We start from the raw sequence: 18824 nt of genomic DNA, 5'->3' as shown, positions 1-18824 counted from the left end.
CCAAACACTGAATTGTACCATGTACAAAGTGGTACGGCATGCACATTCCAGAACACAAATTACAACTGAATTTGCATTATAATCGAGTAAATTCAACACCGGGAAACAGCAAACAAGCATATCGGCCCATCATGACGTCTTCCTCTAACCCTGACCGTCCAAGTCCTGTGGTAAAAATAGTGCATGTTCTGTGTAGGGAGATTTTTAATGCCACTGTTGATGAGAATCATGTGGTTCTAATGTGTGTGGACCAGGAAGCTGGGGAAAAACCTTTTCTATCCACCGTGAAAACATCTCTCTGGGCTGGGAAGGAATTGGCGTGAAGATGAGCTTTTCGGGCATGTTTTAGCCTGTGGCCCCTTTAGAGCAGGGTGGATGTCCATATCACACCACCCCACGACTCTGTACCTCGGACTGGGCAGGTCAATGAATGACACCACCCTTGGAGTCGTTTAGGCTTAAAAGTCTTGAAATGGTAAGCACTTATTTTTTTCTCTTTGTTGCTTGGATTTCCTATGTTGTAGTATTCCAGTTATGGTTAATAATGATATGTAATGGTTATCAAAAAGTTTCTTGTGTAGTTGTAACGTCAGTTTTGAGAGTCTGCTGAAATTGAATGATGTTGTGCCGTTGAAATGCAGCCTTTCCTTGGGGCTAGTCTGAAGTCCTTTAAAACCTGTCAAACCTATAACTCCAGCTATAACAAAAAATTTGCAAGGAGGGGGTCACTGCATTCCATGGATGATTCAATTTGAATCAAGCCTGTAGCAGTAAACAAACATAGTAGCTATGTTATCTTAAGAGCTGAGGCTGTAGTTGTGATGTAATTGTGTATCTCAGATGAAGAACCACATACGTCTGTTTGACGTTTTCAGAGAAACAACGTTTTCAAACTTTTTCATCTAAAGATGGTAAGTTGTGTTCACTCATAAGGTAAAGGTGCTGTAAGTTATATTTTTGTTCTACATGTTAAAATAAGTGTTAATAACTTTACATTCTGACAGCCATCACTGATATAGAGTGTTTGGACAGTAACATGGGTCTCCCAGTCCCTCCGCTCTGCAGTAAAAAGACATTTCCTGGTATCCCATTCCCACTTTATCGAAATCAGGAGAGAGACTCTCACTGCAAAAAAGGTCTGACAAAACCTAGTTTTAAACAAATAATGTGCTTGAAACAAGTCAAATAAATGTTTTGTTGTGTGCAGTAAGTAAATTTGGCTTGGTAAGATTTCGTAAAAGAATAGGGTTCTCTCTCCTGATGGATAAAGTGGGAAGAGATACCACAAAATGCATTTTTCTGTTTACTGCAGAGCGGAGGCACTGGGAGACCCATGTTAGTACTGACCAAACACTCTATATCAGTGATGGCTGTCGGAATGTAGAGCTATTTAACACTTATTTTAACAAAAATAAATCCACTTACAGCACAGTAGAGTACCTTCTGGTTATAATATCACATTCACACACCAAGTGATTTAGATAGATTTTTAAAATGGACTTATATGGTTCTTCAGTGCAAGGGTTAATTTGTTGATCCAAAGCTTAATCTAAAACCAATAAAAAATGTGTTTGCTAATGATCTTCAGTCAGTCTATCACTGTATACAGCCATATTACTGATGTTGTATAAAACGTAAAAGGATACTCCACCCATGTTACTGGTCAAACCCTGAAAGCACCTGCATCGTTGTTTTGGTTGTGGAAATATTAGAAATAGAAATTATAAGCATTTAGCAACTGCTTTATCCCAAAACGAAAGCTTTGAAAGTGTTTGCGTAGATGATACTAGATTTCAACTACAACAAATACAAATTGCTCTTGGCCATTTCCGGGTTACAAGGTACTGTAGGTAAATATTACACCTGTAAGATTCGCTCGGATTATTATAAAAAAAAATTATGCACAGGTTTATAAAATTGGCAGAGCTAAACAGGCCAGGTTTTCTCAACAAAGAAAATAAATTATGGAATAACATCAGACTGGCCGCTGGTAGCTCAGGGTTGATCAAGTAGGACCTTCTGATGACAGATAAAGATGAAAATGTAAAAATAGTGTTAGAAAATAGTTATTGCAGCTTTAAATGAATGACGTGAGTGATTAGTTGTGACTGAATTACATTCTTGAACCTTTTCTATCAAGAACACAGATATAGTTATTTGGTGTTGATTCATGTCTGACTGGCAGGCCGTTATTAAAGTAGCCTAAGTAGTATTCACTTAGTTCAATTGAGTGGTGTTTTTTGCAGTCATGTCACTTTATTTTGTGTTTATTTTATGTTATAATTTTGTAATACATTGTGTTGTACAAGTGCATTGCAGATTATTATAATACTTTTTTCTTTAATATAAAATGGATTTAACAATATTTTCTAAGTAACTTCTCCTGTGGGTATATATTTTACTGGTCACTGTGCTACCTACTCAACTGGTCACTGATACTACAACATTTCTGCCAACAATACTAGCATTTTACCTCAACATCTCAACTCTTCCAGGTGAATGTTTCTTTCAAATGTTTTCTCAGAATTCTAGTAGCCAGTTGCAACATTATCATTGGACTGTTCAGTTCTCAAGATTCTAATGGTATGTATTTGATTGTACACCCGAAAGGTTAAAGGGCCACTTTCAATGCAGATTTTATTTTGCACATAATCTTACACATATCCAAGGTTTCTAAACTGTAAACTCTAAAATCACTATTGCAATCTACATCTTTTCATCTACATCATTAAATTGAGCTGTAATTAACACAACACAATGATTCAGTGTCCTCTGATGACATCACAGGAGGATATGTTTTACTCTTACTCATAGTATATATTCAGATTCTAATTCTTTATTGCCTATATATTTATTGTAACGTACAATACAACTGATAGGGCATACAGACCCTCATCTGCACATTTGATTACACTGGTTATTTTCCTCATATTCTTATATTCAGAGTTAATTATATTGTTCGCAATATATTTGTTTTTCAAAAAAATTTATATTCTGACCAAATTTTATTGCCTATATATTTATGTCTTTCTATACTATTACCATGCCCATACATGTGTAACGGATGGTATCGTGAAGCGCAGTCATGAAGGGCTGGGGTGAGTAGCAGTGCTATGGGTTAAACTCACTCTCATCCTCAAAAGACACATAGACACATTACAAAGCAGTGAGTTCACTTCTTGGTATAGCGGTCTGTGCTGTTGCACGCGGCATGGGAGACCCGTGTTCGAAACTCCCTCGGGGCATCGAAGTTTGAGGTGACGTTGTCACAACCGTTACACATGTACCTATTTTAAATTTGAAACAAGTCAAATCTTTTTTGGAGGGTGGGATATCTTTTTGAAGGTTCACCTCATCCTGGGTGCAATGTGGCACACCCTGTTGAAATTATGTCTTCCCACTCCTGGCTTTGTTTATATGCACATTTATTGTATCAATGGCATTTGAAGTGTATGGTCTGAGCTTTACAGCAAAACACGAGTTTTACATACATTCGAAGGTGTAAAAAAATGAGTTTACATTTGCAATGTTTGTGAACATTGGAGCAAAACTGGCCTGTACTTTTGTGTTGTGATGTGAAGAAAGTTTATTTTTCATTTTCTATAGTGAAACACAAGATACTTGTGCCCTAATGATAAGGATAAGTTCTCAATGAAGAAACCCACTCCCATTGCCAAAGGAAAGTTTAACATGCCTATAAATACTCACTATGTACGTCAAATCTCTCAAAGACATTATGTGAATGTAGACAAAATTTAGATGGTCAAATAAATTGGATTAAGTAAATTACGTGTCCAGAAATATTACATGCACACACACACTATGCACACACAGACACAGACAAGCACACACACGCACGTGTGAGCGCACACACACATATGAACTTAACTTGTTCTTTCACTCAATCAACAGAGAGTTCTGAGGAGCAGCGAGAGGGTCCATGGGTAGACAATAGCGTCCTCTGAAATGTTCTCCAGAGTCATGTGTAAGTCATTACGAAATGTTCACCAGGGTCATGTGAGTCATTTCTCTGCCATCCCCACAGACAGACTGAGCCTTTTGTTGATGTTGATGACATTTTATTTTTTGTAAAAGCATGTCTGCAAGCTTTCTGCAAGCTATCCATTTCACTCAAACCTCAATTTATTATGTACGATACACAGCAATCTTTCTTTCCCCAAATATATATGACCACTGATATTTCTTTGTCTCTATGTCTAAGTGTTTATGATGCTCCTGTTTTGCCTGGACGAGCTGAGAGCAGAGACAGGCACAACCCCCAACCTGAGACACATTGTGATTGGACGGTGTTACAATTATCTCACCCTCATTAACCCCAACTCAAGGTAACGTTGTGAGGCTAAAGTGATTTATCCTCTCATTCATAATATTTTTTAACCCTTTCACTACCACACTACCAAATGGTTAACCCTTTCACTGTGACAATACAGAAGGTTAACCCTTTCACTGCGACACAACAAAAGGTTAACCCTTTCACTACCACACTACAGAAGGTTAACCCTTTCACTACCACACTACAGACAGTTAGGTTAACCATCTGTAGTGTGGTAGTGAAAGGGTTAAAACGTGAATAAATATCTCCAATGATTCTCACAATATACTGTACATGTTTATGCTTGTGTCTGTTTGTCTGTGATCGTGTGTGTGTGTTTAGCAGGTATGACTGTGAGGAGATCTGGAGGGAGTTTGAGGAGGTCGTTGTGCAGCGGTCTTCTTGTAATGTGAAAGTGAAAGACTACCATCAGATGTTTCGTGCCACACCCCAAACATTTCCTTGTGATAAGGTACCTGTCAGTCACACTCAAAGCACAAACTCAGTTTGAGAAAATGTTAATTTATTATTAAAAAAAAACACAGTAACAGGTATAGCAAGGAGCACTGGTCTCGAGAACGAGACTGAATTCGTTTTTAATCTCCATTGATTTTGTGTGCACCTCCCTTTCCCATTGTTTACACATCCCTCTGCCTCCTCCTCATGAGTGTCAGCCTGTCCAATCAGAAAGTGGGGGGCGTGACACAGGTACTTGATTTAAATTCTTGCCTTCCCCAGTGGTGGTGCTACAACCATATAGAACACTACAACACCATCAATAAATCATAACCTTGAATACAAAAACAAGCATCACCCAGGATGGTGAGAATGAGAACTCTCACCTATACTCAGTTGCCCTCGAAACAATTTACCTCTCATCAGGTTTGTTTAGACTCAAGAATCCCATCCAGCTGGTCATTTTGATGAAGTCATACGACCATCATAATTTAATTGCCTTTCTCTGGGGTAGGCTATTGCTCTGTTTTCAGCTAGCTAGTCAGTTTTGTTAGCATTCCGTTCAAGGCTCCCAATTGACCTTCACTCAGTCTCATTCCAGTCAGTAGTTTCAAATTAATCTTTTACACACGTTTCTTCATAAAAAGGACAGCAGTTTTTTTGAATAGCAGGTATATGAAAATGTCACACTCTTCCAAACAACCACTCTTCCATACCATCAATGGTCCACTGAAGCTTGCCATATTATACTAAATGATCCCAAACTAGCTATATCAGTTCTATACTGTCAGCTGTGAACTGAGGCATAGGGATGGGGGGGGGGGGGGTGACCCAGGGCCCCAAGCTGGGAGAGGACCCTCAGAGGGTCTTGACTCAAATGTTTGTTTTAAAATGTTGTTTTAGGTGGGTTTTCTTTTGCAGGCTATTGAGGTTTAAGCAAAAGTTAAATTGTATGACAGATAGTAAACATTAAAGTGTGGTAATAACTGCCCCTATTTGCACTATGGATGTGCCTGTATAATCATTAAGTCAATTAATTTGTTAAATTGTCTCGAGGTGCTACATAGACCCACGGATGTGGAGGGGAGGGGGGCCCCTGACTGTGGAAACTGGGAACAGCATGGGATTGCTTCATCTCAAAGTTCAGCTCACTCTGGAACAGCATGGGATCGCCTCATCTCAAAGTTCAGCTCACTTGTGTTTTGTATGGAATTGTGTTGATGCTGTATAGTTTATTAAAGGCAGTCTTCTGTGTTCTTCTTGGTTTACAGTTCCTGTTCTGGAGTAAGACCAGGACTCTAATGCACAGCTATGCATCCACGGCACGTCACTCCTGGACCCTGGAGGACACACTGGTGGGCTACATGTTCAATGATCTCATCTGGTGTGGCCACGAGGAGGACATAGGTAGACCTTGACTAGTATTACATAGTTATATACCTCCAGCTTGTGAGCACCATGACCACTGGAGGTCTGGTGAACTCTACTTCCTGAACATCCATGATAGAATTGGATGCCTTACAGTAACAGTAACAATCTGTCAACAAGAAGCACAGGCACCTTATTATGTACATTTACATTTAGTCATTTAGCTGACGCTTTTATCCAAAGCGACTGGAATCAAAGACATGAATAACTATTATTTTACTGTTTGTTCAAGTCATACATTTTTCCACTCTCCTTTTCATTATTGTTATGCTTAAGTTAAATGAACTATCTATGGGCATGGCCATCGATTTTAGCATGGTGTTATTCACCTTCAAAGATGAAAAAATTTAAAAAAAATAAAAATTAAATTGATATTCTCCTTTGGTTCATTACATTTACTAAAGCCTAGTAACAGACACAATATTTCTGACACGGGTTATACATTCCCTGAGATCCATAGATGTCCCTAGATACCAAGAACATGCAAATTGCCTTGTAGAAGTGGAGCAATCTTCCATTTACTTAGGTATGTATTTTTGGCGGATTTTCAGAAAATGGGGCTAGGGCTCAAGAGGTTAATGTCCATCCTTCAAAAATAAAAACATAAAGAATATACATAAAAACAATACACAGACATACATTATATTTCCATCCAAATTGTTGCTGTAGTTACAACAATGTAGAGATAAGGCCCTTTCATTACTGATGACATTTCAGTTTCATTTCTGACTTGTTTAGTTCAGTGAGGTAACACTTTACCTGATGAAGTAAACAACAAGGATGCACCATGAATACAGGGGGTGCATGGAGTGCAACTGCATCCAGGCCCATGTGTAACGTTTGGGGTTTTGCACTCTTCAGGGAGCAAAGCCCTAGCGTTACCTGGTGGTAATTTACCTGTCTATCTGCCCTAATTGCATTCATTGGCACCTGGTGTGTCTAGTTAAGGTGGCTTTATATGCTCTTCCGTGTTACGTGAGACTGTGAGTCAATCACTAAACTGTCTGTGAGTATCATTGAGCTACTCGAATTAAAGGAGCAGTGCTCAAATTCAACATTTGTCTCTCGTCGTTTCTGTTCTGCACTGCACCTGGGTCCAACACACCTCCAATCGTAACAGATCGACTCACCATAATGGACCCAGCGGAGGCAGAACAGATTCGCTCTGTGCTGACGACACAGGGGGCTATGGTAGCCTACCAGGAGCGCACCCAGCAGGCAATGATGGTCGACATACAGCATCTAACCTCCACCATCACTAGCCTGACATGTGTCCAGGTTAGCAACATGTCACCAGCGGCGACGACAGCAGCAGGAGCGGTGTCTCCTCCAACGCAGACAACGGCTTGAAAGCCCCGACTTCCTCCTCCAGAGCGCTACAATGGGGGTCCAGAGGGCTGCAGAGAATTCATCACCCAGTGCTCGCTAATCTTCAGTCTGCAGCCTCTGACATTCCCCACCGAGCAGTCCCGAGTGGCCTACATCATCACACTGTTGACGGGACACGCCCTTTCCTGGGCCACGGCCGAGTGGGAGAGCCAGTTGCAGGCGTGTACCAACGTTACCACATTTACCTGGGAGTTATGCAAGATTTTCTACACCTTCCGGGTGATATCGGTGCACGAGGCCGGTCGACGGCTCACGGCATTTCGCCAGGGGAATCGCTCGGTGGCTGACTATGCCATTCGCACCGTAGCCAAGGAGGCGGGTTGGGAGGAGAGGGCCGTAGTCGTTCTCTTTGCTCAGGGGCTCTCGGAGAGAATGAAAGATGAACTGGCTCTCCGGGAGCTCCCGGAGCAGTTGGACGGTATTGTAGAGCTTGCAGTGAGAGTTGACAATCGACACCGAGAACGTTCACGGGAGAGAGGCTTGTTACAGTGTGCACCGCCCCGGCTTCCTCCCAACAGAGAGACAATTCACTGGTTCCCGGAGGGGAACACAACTGACAAACCCATGCAGCTGGGCACAGCCCAGCTCTCCAGCGTTGAGAGGCGGCGGTGGCTGGAGGAGAGACGCTGCTTTCGTTGTCGACGTAGAGGTCACCGTTATGCCACCTGTCCAGGGACCTCGGGAAACGGGGCAGCCCGTTAGTATCGGGAGGGGTGCTAGCGGGTATGGATTTGTCCTCTGGGGTTAACGACGTAAATGTTACAGACCCACAGATACAGGCGTTGGTGGACTCGGGAGCAGTGGGTAATTTAATGGACGAAGGCTTAGCCTGGGGGTGGGAAGTTCCGTTAGAGGTGTTGAAGGAACCAGTCCCTGTCCGGGCTCTGGACGGTCGACCCTTAGGTACAGGTACCATTACGCACCGCACGCACTAGTGCGTCTTCAAGTGGGAAGGGGACAGTGGGAACAAATACAGTTTTTTATCGTTCCCTCACCAGCGTGCCCTATTGTGTTAGGTCACCCTTGGATGGCGGCTAATAACTCCAGCATTAACTGGTCGACAGGTAGGCTCTCGCTGGAGAAGGGCTCCCTGCCCGTCTCCATCGAGGGTTCACCCACCATACTCCCATTTCCCTCACAGCCCAAGCTAGCAGTTGGGTCTGCAGGGCCCTCTCCTCTTCCCAGTCCCGACCTGACAGGGGTGCCCACCACGTATTGGGACCTAGGGGAGGTGTTTAGTAAAGCCTGTTCTAAAGCATTGCCTCCCCATACTGTAGGTCGTATGACTGCACAATTGATCTATTGCCAGGTACCTCTTCACCTCAGGGTGTCTGATCTCCCTCTCTCGACCAGAGACACTGTCTATGAATAGCTACATTGAGGAAGCACTAGCCGCGGGTCATATACGTCCCTACCACCTCACCCGCTGGCGCAGGCTTCTTCTTTGTAGCTAAGAAAGATGGAGGACAGCGCCCCTGCATAGACTATCGCGGCTTGAATAACGTCTCTGTTAAGAACCGCTACCCCCTTTCACCGCCTTTGAGTCTCTGCAGGGGGCTCAAGTGTTCTCCAAGCGTACAATTTGGTCAGGATTAGGGAGGGGGATGAGTGGAAGACTGCCTTTAACACCCAATGGCCATTACGAGTAGGGATGCCCCCCGAAACCCGATTCTAAAACGGGAACCGGTACTAAATTAGGGGAAAAAAAGAGTATTGATAAGCTCCGACGTTATCGGTACTGCTATCGGTAGTCTAGGAGCGGATTAACTACGGAGCTAACAGGGTGTACCATCCATCTGCAACGCAACAGTGGCAGCAACAGTGGACACGGAGTAACGTTAACGTTATGTCAAGTTCATACTACACTACATGTATGAACTCGACATAACGTTAACGTTACTCCGTTTCCATGAAGTGTTTAATTAGCAGCAATCTGTTGTTGAAAATGTAACGTTAACCCGGAAACCAGAAACGGAAATGCGAGGACAGGAAGCCGTCATGAAATCGTTGTAGTCATATTGTAGTCTTTTAGTCTTATTAACTAAAATATTTTGACAAAATAAAAAGCAGCAGCACTATTGGATAACTGAGTCATGTTTTCTATGTATTTCTTTCTTTCAGGGAGTAGGACATTTGTTTCACAGTTTTAGCATGATGTTTTATAGATGGTTAAACACAGGTTTTTGTTTTTAAGAGGGGGGGTTTGATTTGATTTGATTGAAGTTTATTTCAAATATGCAACACAACAAACAAACATCAAGTACAGATATAGCCTTAAGCCGTTCAAATAATAAATGTATTAAAAAAAAATGTAATAATAATAATCTAAAAGAACCGATAAGAGTATCGATAAAGTACCGAACCGTTAAGCAGTATCGATAAGAGTAGTATCGATAAAATCCTAATGAGACCCATCCCTAATTACGAGTATCTGGTCATGCCCTTTGGCCTGACCAATGCACCGGCAGTCTTCCAGGCGCTGGTGAATGACGTGCTGCGGGGCTTGATAGGGGTGTCAGTATTCATATATCTGGACGACATCCTTATTTTTTCCAAAGATATATCACAACACCAACAACATGTTCGTCAGGTTCTCCAGCGCCTCCTCCAACACCAGCTGTATGTCAAATCAATGCAGAGAAATGTGTGTTTCACACCGACACAGTGTAATTTTTAGGGTTTGTGTTAATGAGGGGCGATTTGCGCATGGATCCGGCCAAGGTGAGTGCCGTTTTAGACTGGCCTCATCCGTCCTCGCTTAAACAGTTGCAATGCTTCCTAGGATTCGCTCATTTCTATGGGCGGTTTATACGCATTTTAGTGCCTAGCTGCCCCTCTAACAGCCCTCACTAAGGCTTCACTGCCAGGATTTGACTGGTCTCCACAGGCAGAAAACGCCTTCCGCGACCTTAAACACTGATTCACCTCCGCCCCTGTCCTAGTCCACCCAGATTCTGAGGTTCCATTTCTGGTAGAAGTGGATGTCGCGGTGTCAAATCCCAAGAGAAATGGCAGAGCATGCAAGCATCATCAAGAAGAATCATTCACTTTGTGTTCAAGTTCATTCTTGTGTATATTGGGCATTGTGTATCAGTGTAACCATGCCTACAGTCCTACCCTGTTAACAAAATATTCTTTATTTGTTAAAACAGGCTTTGATTTCACCTCTTGTCCAGAGTGGTCAGCGTGTGTCGATCATCCTGTATATTCCTTGTGGAGGCAGGCCTCCCAGAATGTAAGCTGACAAAAAAGGTTGCAGTAGTTCCAACACCAAAGATATGAAAGCTGCATTGTATATCATCAAGATTAGGGATGCATTGATACAGATTCAGCTTTGTTACTTTGACTGTAGACTGTAGACTTAGACCATTCATTTGGGGTCAAAAATGATTGAGACAGAATCCATTTTTCACCCCTAGAGAGATCCAACATCTTTCTACTGTATGTGACAAGAAATTATGCGGAAAATGGTCTGTTCTGTTTCTGGTACATATGGTGTGTATGGTATCAGATTTTAGTCTTGGGGAAACTCTCTGATATTTTAGTCTGGTATCTGCCCGATATCTGATACAAGGACTGGTATCGGTGCATCCCTAATCAAAATACTATGTGAAACCTATATATCAGTTGAATACATATTAATTAACATGTCCATCTTCACCTGTGTGTGTGTTTGTCAGTTTGCAGAAACGGCATGCGGTAATATCACAGTGCTACTGAATGGTTCTATCGATAATGCCTTCAACAGAAAAAGGTAAAGTAAGGTGATAAATATCACAAATATCCAGATGTAATAGCCATGCAATAACCAGCCAAGTAAACAGTCAAATGTTCCCTTTTTATCTCACAGCATGTTTGGGGGCATTGAACTGGACAGCCTGAACCCGCAGATGGTGGATCATGTCAACATAAAGGTGGTGGCCAACCTAGAGGGACCTGTTATGTAAGGAAACATAAATGTATTACAACTTAAAATTGCTGAGTTGATGTTGTACAAATTATTTGTACTCAAGAGCAATGTAAAAAAAAAAGGGAAACAAAAAAAAAAAGCCTAAAGTGTTGACAAGTCACTAGCCTACCAAGGAAGGACAACTGGCAGACTTATGTGTAGGGGGCAGGGAAAACATAGACCAATGAAAGCAGATTTCCCGTACTATCACACTATTACACTATTGTACAGTATTACAGTATTACACACTATTACACAAGTACAGTATCACACTATTACACACTTAAGCATGGGGGTGTGGTTAACCTAGACCAATGAAAGTAGTATGAGTTTATTGACACCTCCCATAAGTCCCTATAACAAATGGTTCATGATATATGAAAGGGGGCAGGGATTGTCAGCCTATGTGTGACGTCTGACGTTTCATCCAAATTTGCAAGATTAGCTGCACACACACACACACACACACACACACACACACACACACACACACACACACACACACACACACACACACACACACACACACACACACACACACACACACACACACACACACACACACACAATCATATGCATAATCCCCCTGAGTCTACCGCCTGGTGGAGATAATTAATTAACTTAAAAGGTTTTGCTGAATTTAGAATGCCAAGTTCAATTTAGTTAGACTACTGCAAACTGTAGTCAAATGACTAATGTAATCACATGTAGTGAAAGTACTTCCCTACACTGTTCAAGAGACAGAATATTGTGTCTCTCCCACAGTGAGTCTTGTATTCAGGGATCCATTTTGAACCTCATCAAAATCCTGGATACCAGAGGGTTTCGTTGGACCTGCACAGACAATGACCTGTGAGTTGTATCCGACACACTGTTACACTGTGAACTGTAGGCTTTCCATGATGGGACCGACATGTTGGGAGTAATTTGCCAGCAAAAATCAGACTGTTGTTTTGTGTTGTTTCATAAGAAGAACATGACAAATAGTTATCCTGAAATGGCAGAACATAAAAAAGTACAAATGTTAACTGAGTATATCAGTCTAAACCGACAGTAGGATGTGTAAACAAATAAAGCTGTAGTCGATAAGGAACATTATTGTATCCTGAAGCAAGGAATACAGAATATTGTATCCTATAGCAAGAAATCCATTCCTGTCTCACATGAATGTGAGAGGTCGCTGCTTGTATCTTTTTTGTACTAAATTACACTAATACTAAAGCACATCACCTCCACCCTCATCCACCTCCACTAGCTCCCGGTCAAGTCCCGTATATAATATAAGATCCTCGTCCTTACCTAAAAATCTCTCCACGCCCTTGCCCCCCAAGTACCTATCTGACCTCCTCCACCCCTACACCCCCTCCTGGAGGCTGTGATCCTCAGACACGGATCTGCTCTCCATCCTCCACACCCGCCTACAAACATTTGGGGACAGAGCCTTCAGCATGGCAGCCCCCACCCTCTGGAACGCTCTCCCGGCTGAGATCCGCTCTGCCACCTGAAAACACACCTGTTCACCTATGGCCTCTAGTCATCTCACTGTCATTTATTTTTATTATTATTTATTTGGTTTATTCCTTATGTGTCTTTTTTGTTGCCTGTAAATCATCCATGTGTTTCTTGAAAGATGCTATATAAATCCAAGTTATTATTATTATAATTATTATTAAAAAGACTGATAGTAATAATTTGATTGATTCTTTTATTTCTGTGTCATGCACACAAAGTGCCCAACCCTCATGGGTTTATAAGACACCAAAAATACTGTTGCAGTGTTCCACTATTACAATATATTTAATTTCCTAAATACAGATTACATGAATACAGATTACAGCTCAGTCTCAAACGGAAAATGAACCTCATTCTCAATTTCTCCTATAGCTCACACACTGAACAAAGTCTGTCCTCCTCTGGGATGGCATTAAACCTGATGTTCTCTAGGGCTAGTGGCATCGGCGTATTTAGACCACTATCACTGGGGCACGTGCCCCAGTGTTGATCAGCTGTGCCCCAGTGATCCAGTTGATCAGGACTGCTGTTAATACTTCACTTTAAAATATTATAGTGAAATATTTTGCACTGTTGTCGCATTTATTTTGTTGAAATCCTCCAACAGGCTCTTTTTTGTAAGTTGACTGGTTTGCACACCCCTATGACAGCTAATACATGGTACATCCCAGCAGTCAGCTGGCCTCGTGCAGTTCACAGGTAAAAGCACACAGTGCTGCGGTCGCATTCTGTCATGATGGCAACCCCGCCAGCTAAGAAAGTTAAAGCAAAAGAAATTCTGGCATTCCAGCCCTCGTGGACAGACTACTACGGGTTTGTGTGTCAGAAGGACCGTGCTGTGTGTACTTATGTTGAAGGCTTGCCAAACAAAGAGACAATCAAATCAAGGATAAAAGATATCCCCATGTCAGCTCGAAGTGTCGAGCGACGCATCAACGAAATGTCCGAAAATATCAGAGAACAGCAAACAGCTGGATTAAAAGATGCTCCGGTGTGCAGCTTAACGGGACCAAGTAAGCAAAACAGTGCCAGGGATCTCAGGTAGGCTGCAGCAGCTGTTAATTTTCCTACACATGGCGTGTTAACTTGAATGTCTTTCTCTCTCTGTCCCTCTCTCTCTCTCCCTCTCTCCCTCTCTCTCTCTCTCTCCCTCTCTCTCTCTCCTCTCTCCTCTCTCCTCTCTCTCTCTCTCCTCTCCTCTCCTCTCCCTCTCTCTCCTCTCTCTCTCTCCTCTCCTCTCTATCTCTCTCTCCCTCTCCTCTCCTCTCCTCTCTCTCTCTCTCCTCTCTCTCTCTCTCTCTCCTCTCCTCTCTCTCTCTCTGGCCTTGCTCCGGTGGAGGGATTGGAGGAGGGTGTGCCATCATGTTAACGCAGCCTCAATTAAACCTTGCGACGACTGAGTTCTGGTCATGTGACACTACACATATTTAATTGAGACCCTTTATTATTTCAATTTAGCTGGAAATACATTGATACATCATTCAGTAACATTTTGAGAGCCTTATAACAAAAACATTATTACGGTCACCATTGTGACCAGTGGGATTCTTTTTACTCAAAATGTGAGTATTACCAAGTCACCTTGTGTTCTTAAAACAATGACAATAAACATAGTTTTATTAGGTTGAAATAATGTGGTTGTGTACTTATTTTTTCTGTTAACTTATTATGGATTGAAAACTGAAAACCAAACAAAATGTGCTATATATAGCCTACCGTCTGCGTCGAATATGAAATAAAGGCATCTAAATGATAATTTTTTTCTTTAAAAAAAACAAGCTCAATCAAAAGATTCTACATGATTCCAAAATAGTGAAGAAAATTACTTTAGGACAAACAAAGGCAGAGGCTCTGGTCCTTGCTCCAAAGGCAGTGGGTGATGTTCTCAAGGCCTTAACATCAGACAAACCCCTCCCATTCTCCATACAGATGGATGCATCTAACCTAACCCTAACCCTAAAACCGAAATAAAGTTAAAAATAAAATAGTTACAAAATCTGCCCATTTTCGCCCAAAAACCAGGCAAAATCGGCAACAAACTTTTTTTCATATACCTTGGTGCCCCCCTGTGCCCCAGTATAGTGCTTGGTCTAGATACGCCCCTGGCTAGTGGTAATGTCCCAACTTGAATCTGTGCACATACAGTAGGGATCTTTGTATTTTGTTTAATCATACTTCACATAATGTTCTGCACTGTAGCTATTCTTTATGGAGACCATGATGTTTGTCATTTCTGTTTATACCATATATCAACAGATTTTTCTTCTGATTATTTTCGTCCACAGCACCCTGATGCTCCTCCAGTGTGCCCAGAACCCCAAACAGTCGTCCTGTCAGACGTGTGCCAGCAGCCTATTGCACATAGAGACGCCTCCATCTGGCTGAATCTCTGACAGCTTGCCAACTTACATCTAATTGAATGTATCTTGTGGATTTCTCAATCTCTTTTATTTTGTCTTTTTCCTTTTGCACAGACATATCTGTGGCCTCTATGTAAGACATGAGAACATCTATGACTTTTATATATTATATATATATTAGATGTGAAGCACCTGATAGACTGGCAGTATCACTAACTCGGGTCACTCACAAGTTCACTGTTAGCTACTCTGTCCCTAGTGGTAGCTCACAGGCATGCCACTGTATACGATGAATGTCATGATGAAAGCACCAAGACACTTTTGTGTTCTTGCTTCATCTTATCATCTAGGTCAGGAGTAGGAGAGTCATGGCAAAAGTTAGATTTTGATCAGGTAAAAATTAGCATTTTTTTTATTTTTTTTGCATCCTTTCAATGAAACATGCCATCCTTTTTTTTATTGTATTATTTCTCTCTACTAAAACGGTATTGTATTGTTTGTTTTGCTAAAGTGTCTTTGAGCATTTGGAAAAGCGCTATATAAATCTGATGTATTATTATTGTTATCCTCCATTCCCTGCCCTCTGAAACAGTCAATTCCCCTATTTTCTGGATGTCATTTGAAATAAAGAAACTGTTGTATGACTCAAATACATTGATGTTATCGCATGTCTATCACATATGCTATTAATTATACAGTAACACTTAATGGAGAGCATTGTCACTGGTTTCTAAAGGAGCACACAAAGCATTCTGCCCGGATCTGAAACAGTGAACAATTTGTCCATGTTGATTCAATTCTGGTCATTGTCTAAATTGTCTAGCTCTTCACAGCTAGTATATTGGAGTTTGCCTACACTACAGGATTAATAAAGTTTGCCAGAGGGCGGCTGGGTGGCGCAGCGGACATTTCGCTCGTCACCAACACAAGAGACACCGGGTTCAACTCCGGCTGTCGGCGTTGCCTCCGGCTTGGGCCGGCTGTCATACTAACTCAATTGGCAGAGTTAGCGAGTGGAAGTCGATGGGTGGTAATCTGGATGTTGTGGACAGCGACTCCTACAGGTCGGTTGGGGGACGCCTGCACAGCAGAGACAGGAAAATTGCGGGGGTAGTGTGAGCCTCCCATACGTTACACCTCGACAAAATGAGAGTCCGCGCTGGCAGGTGAAAAAATGTGACAGGCTGCCTCCACATGTATCGGAGGGGACATGTGATGCAAGGCTTCTATCCTCCCTACAACCGACAAGTGGGGGGCATATGCGAGCAACGTTCAAGACAGGGGAGGGGAGAATTGGCACGGCTAAATTGGGATGGGAGAAAAATAGAAAAAGTGGATAAAAAATATATATATAAAGTTTGCCAGAAAGCTTAAAAACATGCTGGTGTTTATTTTCGCCCCAACTAGACAAATTAACAATCTTTACCTACCAATGTAGAGTACATCTCAAGGTCAGTAATCAAATATCATAGAGTACCAAAACCTATTAATTAATTATCTGTCTATGTCTATGGTAAAAAGAGACTTAAAAGTACTTTGATGTAAAAATAAATTTGTTTTAGAATAATTGTCTTCAACATTTTTGCTGCAAATAAACATAATGAGGTGGAGTCTTTCACAGCAGGCCGGGAAATATACAGTAAGAAATCTGTGATTAGCTACACAACAGGCCAGAAAATATACAGTAAGAAATCTGTGATTAACTACACAACAGACCAGAAAATATACAGTAAGAAATCTGTGATTAACTACACAACAGACCAGAAAATACTGTATACAGTAAGACATCTCTGATTGTCTACACAACAGGCCAAAAAATATATAGTAACTACAGAGCACGCCAGAAAATATACAGCAAGACATCTGTAATTAATTGTCAGCTACTATTACATTATAGCATCAAAAGCTATCATTACTGTTAGCTAACATAGCTACCTTGTGAGTCAATCAACTTAGCACAAATTAATGGAAGTGGATCTGTAGCGGCTAGCCTAGCTTAAAACTCCGGAAGAGGTGTTAGTTGGCCAAGGCCTGATAGCCACTACACATCCACTTCCATTAATTTGTGCTAAGCTAGCTTGCAACTGGATAGCTTGCTATTGAATGCATTGAAAATCTGGAAACGCCATATCCTCCTGAGACCCAGCAATTCATTTTTGTACACTGATACTCCTCTAATACTATACATGTTTATTGAGTTTATTAGGATCCCCATTAGCTGTTGCATGACAACAACTAGTCTTCCTGGGGTCCACATGTCACTCTATCCCGACGTTCCTTACAGAGGACAACCAGTTTTCCAATGATATATCATGTGTTGGGTTGTGACCATGCAAACTTGCCTTTTTTGTCTTTTCAAAATGGCTGTCAACACAAAAGGCACATTGCACGGAAAAAATTAAGATAAGCATGATATTCATATTTAAAATGTTTTTGAATGTTATATTTTGAGTTGTCAGAGTTAAACATATTTATTTTCAGAGGAAAAACATGAATTGATTAATGTACACTGTATGTTTGTTTCATATTTATTTAGTAGACAGCTCAACAGTGTGAGCGACGAAAGATGAAGAGCCAGATGAAGTTGATAAAGACCATCAGTCTTCTGGATGCTCTTCGGAAAATGGGCCTGCCTGCTACTGGAACAATTCAGAAGAATCAAATTTGATGTTCTCTTTTCTTCTTTGTCACACACTCTTTTGGCCAGTGAAAAGACTGTGAATGTGGATGCAATGTTCATAATTCCTATGTAAGATTCTTATTGTTTTATGATCAATGAAGTCCGGTTGTGCACTACAGTGCACATTTTGTAAAATATGAATAGAGTAAAGTAAAACTTTTTAAAAATCTTTGAAATGTGTTCTTTAGCACCCAAACACTTAAATTATCCCCAAAAAATACAAGTGACAACACTCCCCATCCCTCAAATCCCAGCAGGGGGCCTTTCTGTGTGGAGTTTGTGTGGGTTTCCTCTGGGTACTCTGGTTTCATCGCTTGCCAAAAGACATGCATGTTAGGTTTCCTGCCATTGCCCTTGACCAAGGCACTGCCATTACAGTACCTTGTACCTTGTACATTACTGGTCCCCAGACACTGCACTATGGTCCTAAATAGTAATGAATAAATAAGATGTCCCCAAGGCAGGGGATTAATGAAGGTTCAACTAACTAATTAATTTCATAAAGGAACATGCCAACATTATGGGAAATGCGCTCATCATCTTCATCAGTCAGACAAGAAGATAGATACCTTACCAATGTCATTTCTGTGCATTCAATAGAAAGCTGTCCAGTTGCAAGTTTGCCTATAGCTTAGCACAAATGAATGGCAGTGGATGCGTAGTGGCTATCCAGGCCTTGGCCAACTAACACCAAGGCCTATAGCCACTACGCATCCA

General features: G+C 41.6%; 1 protein-coding gene across 1 annotated transcript; it reads left to right on the top strand.

The window, feature by feature from the left end:
* The first annotated feature begins 344 nt into the window (after window positions 1-344).
* Window positions 345-15550, top strand: LOC311238256 (ADP-ribosyl cyclase/cyclic ADP-ribose hydrolase 1). The gene is made up of 10 exons (XM_084326282.1): window positions 345-475; window positions 3913-3985; window positions 4223-4346; window positions 4679-4805; window positions 6061-6196; window positions 10759-10841; window positions 11287-11360; window positions 11457-11549; window positions 12321-12407; window positions 15353-15550. Exons 2-10 carry the CDS (start codon window positions 3967-3969, stop codon window positions 15450-15452), a joined length of 843 nt encoding a protein of 280 aa, XP_084182408.1. The 5' UTR covers window positions 345-475; window positions 3913-3966; the 3' UTR covers window positions 15453-15550.
* The last annotated feature ends 3274 nt before the right edge of the window (window positions 15551-18824 follow it).

Source organism: Notolepis coatsorum (assembly GCF_963971535.1).
Source record: "Notolepis coatsorum genome assembly, chromosome: 12".
Classification (NCBI taxonomy): Eukaryota; Metazoa; Chordata; class Actinopteri; order Aulopiformes; family Paralepididae; genus Notolepis; species Notolepis coatsorum.
The sequence above is the reverse complement of the archived record's forward strand: the minus strand, read 5'-3'. Positions and strand labels throughout refer to the sequence as shown.

Bases quoted from the DNA above. Each gene is read 5' to 3' on its own strand.
- LOC311238256 (XM_084326282.1), top strand. The intron at 4,347-4,678 runs GTAACGTTGTGA...TGTGTTTAGCAG, and splicing joins CTCATTAACCCCAACTCAAG to GTATGACTGTGAGGAGATCT. The intron at 11,361-11,456 runs GTAAAGTAAGGT...TTTATCTCACAG, and splicing joins AATGCCTTCAACAGAAAAAG to CATGTTTGGGGGCATTGAAC.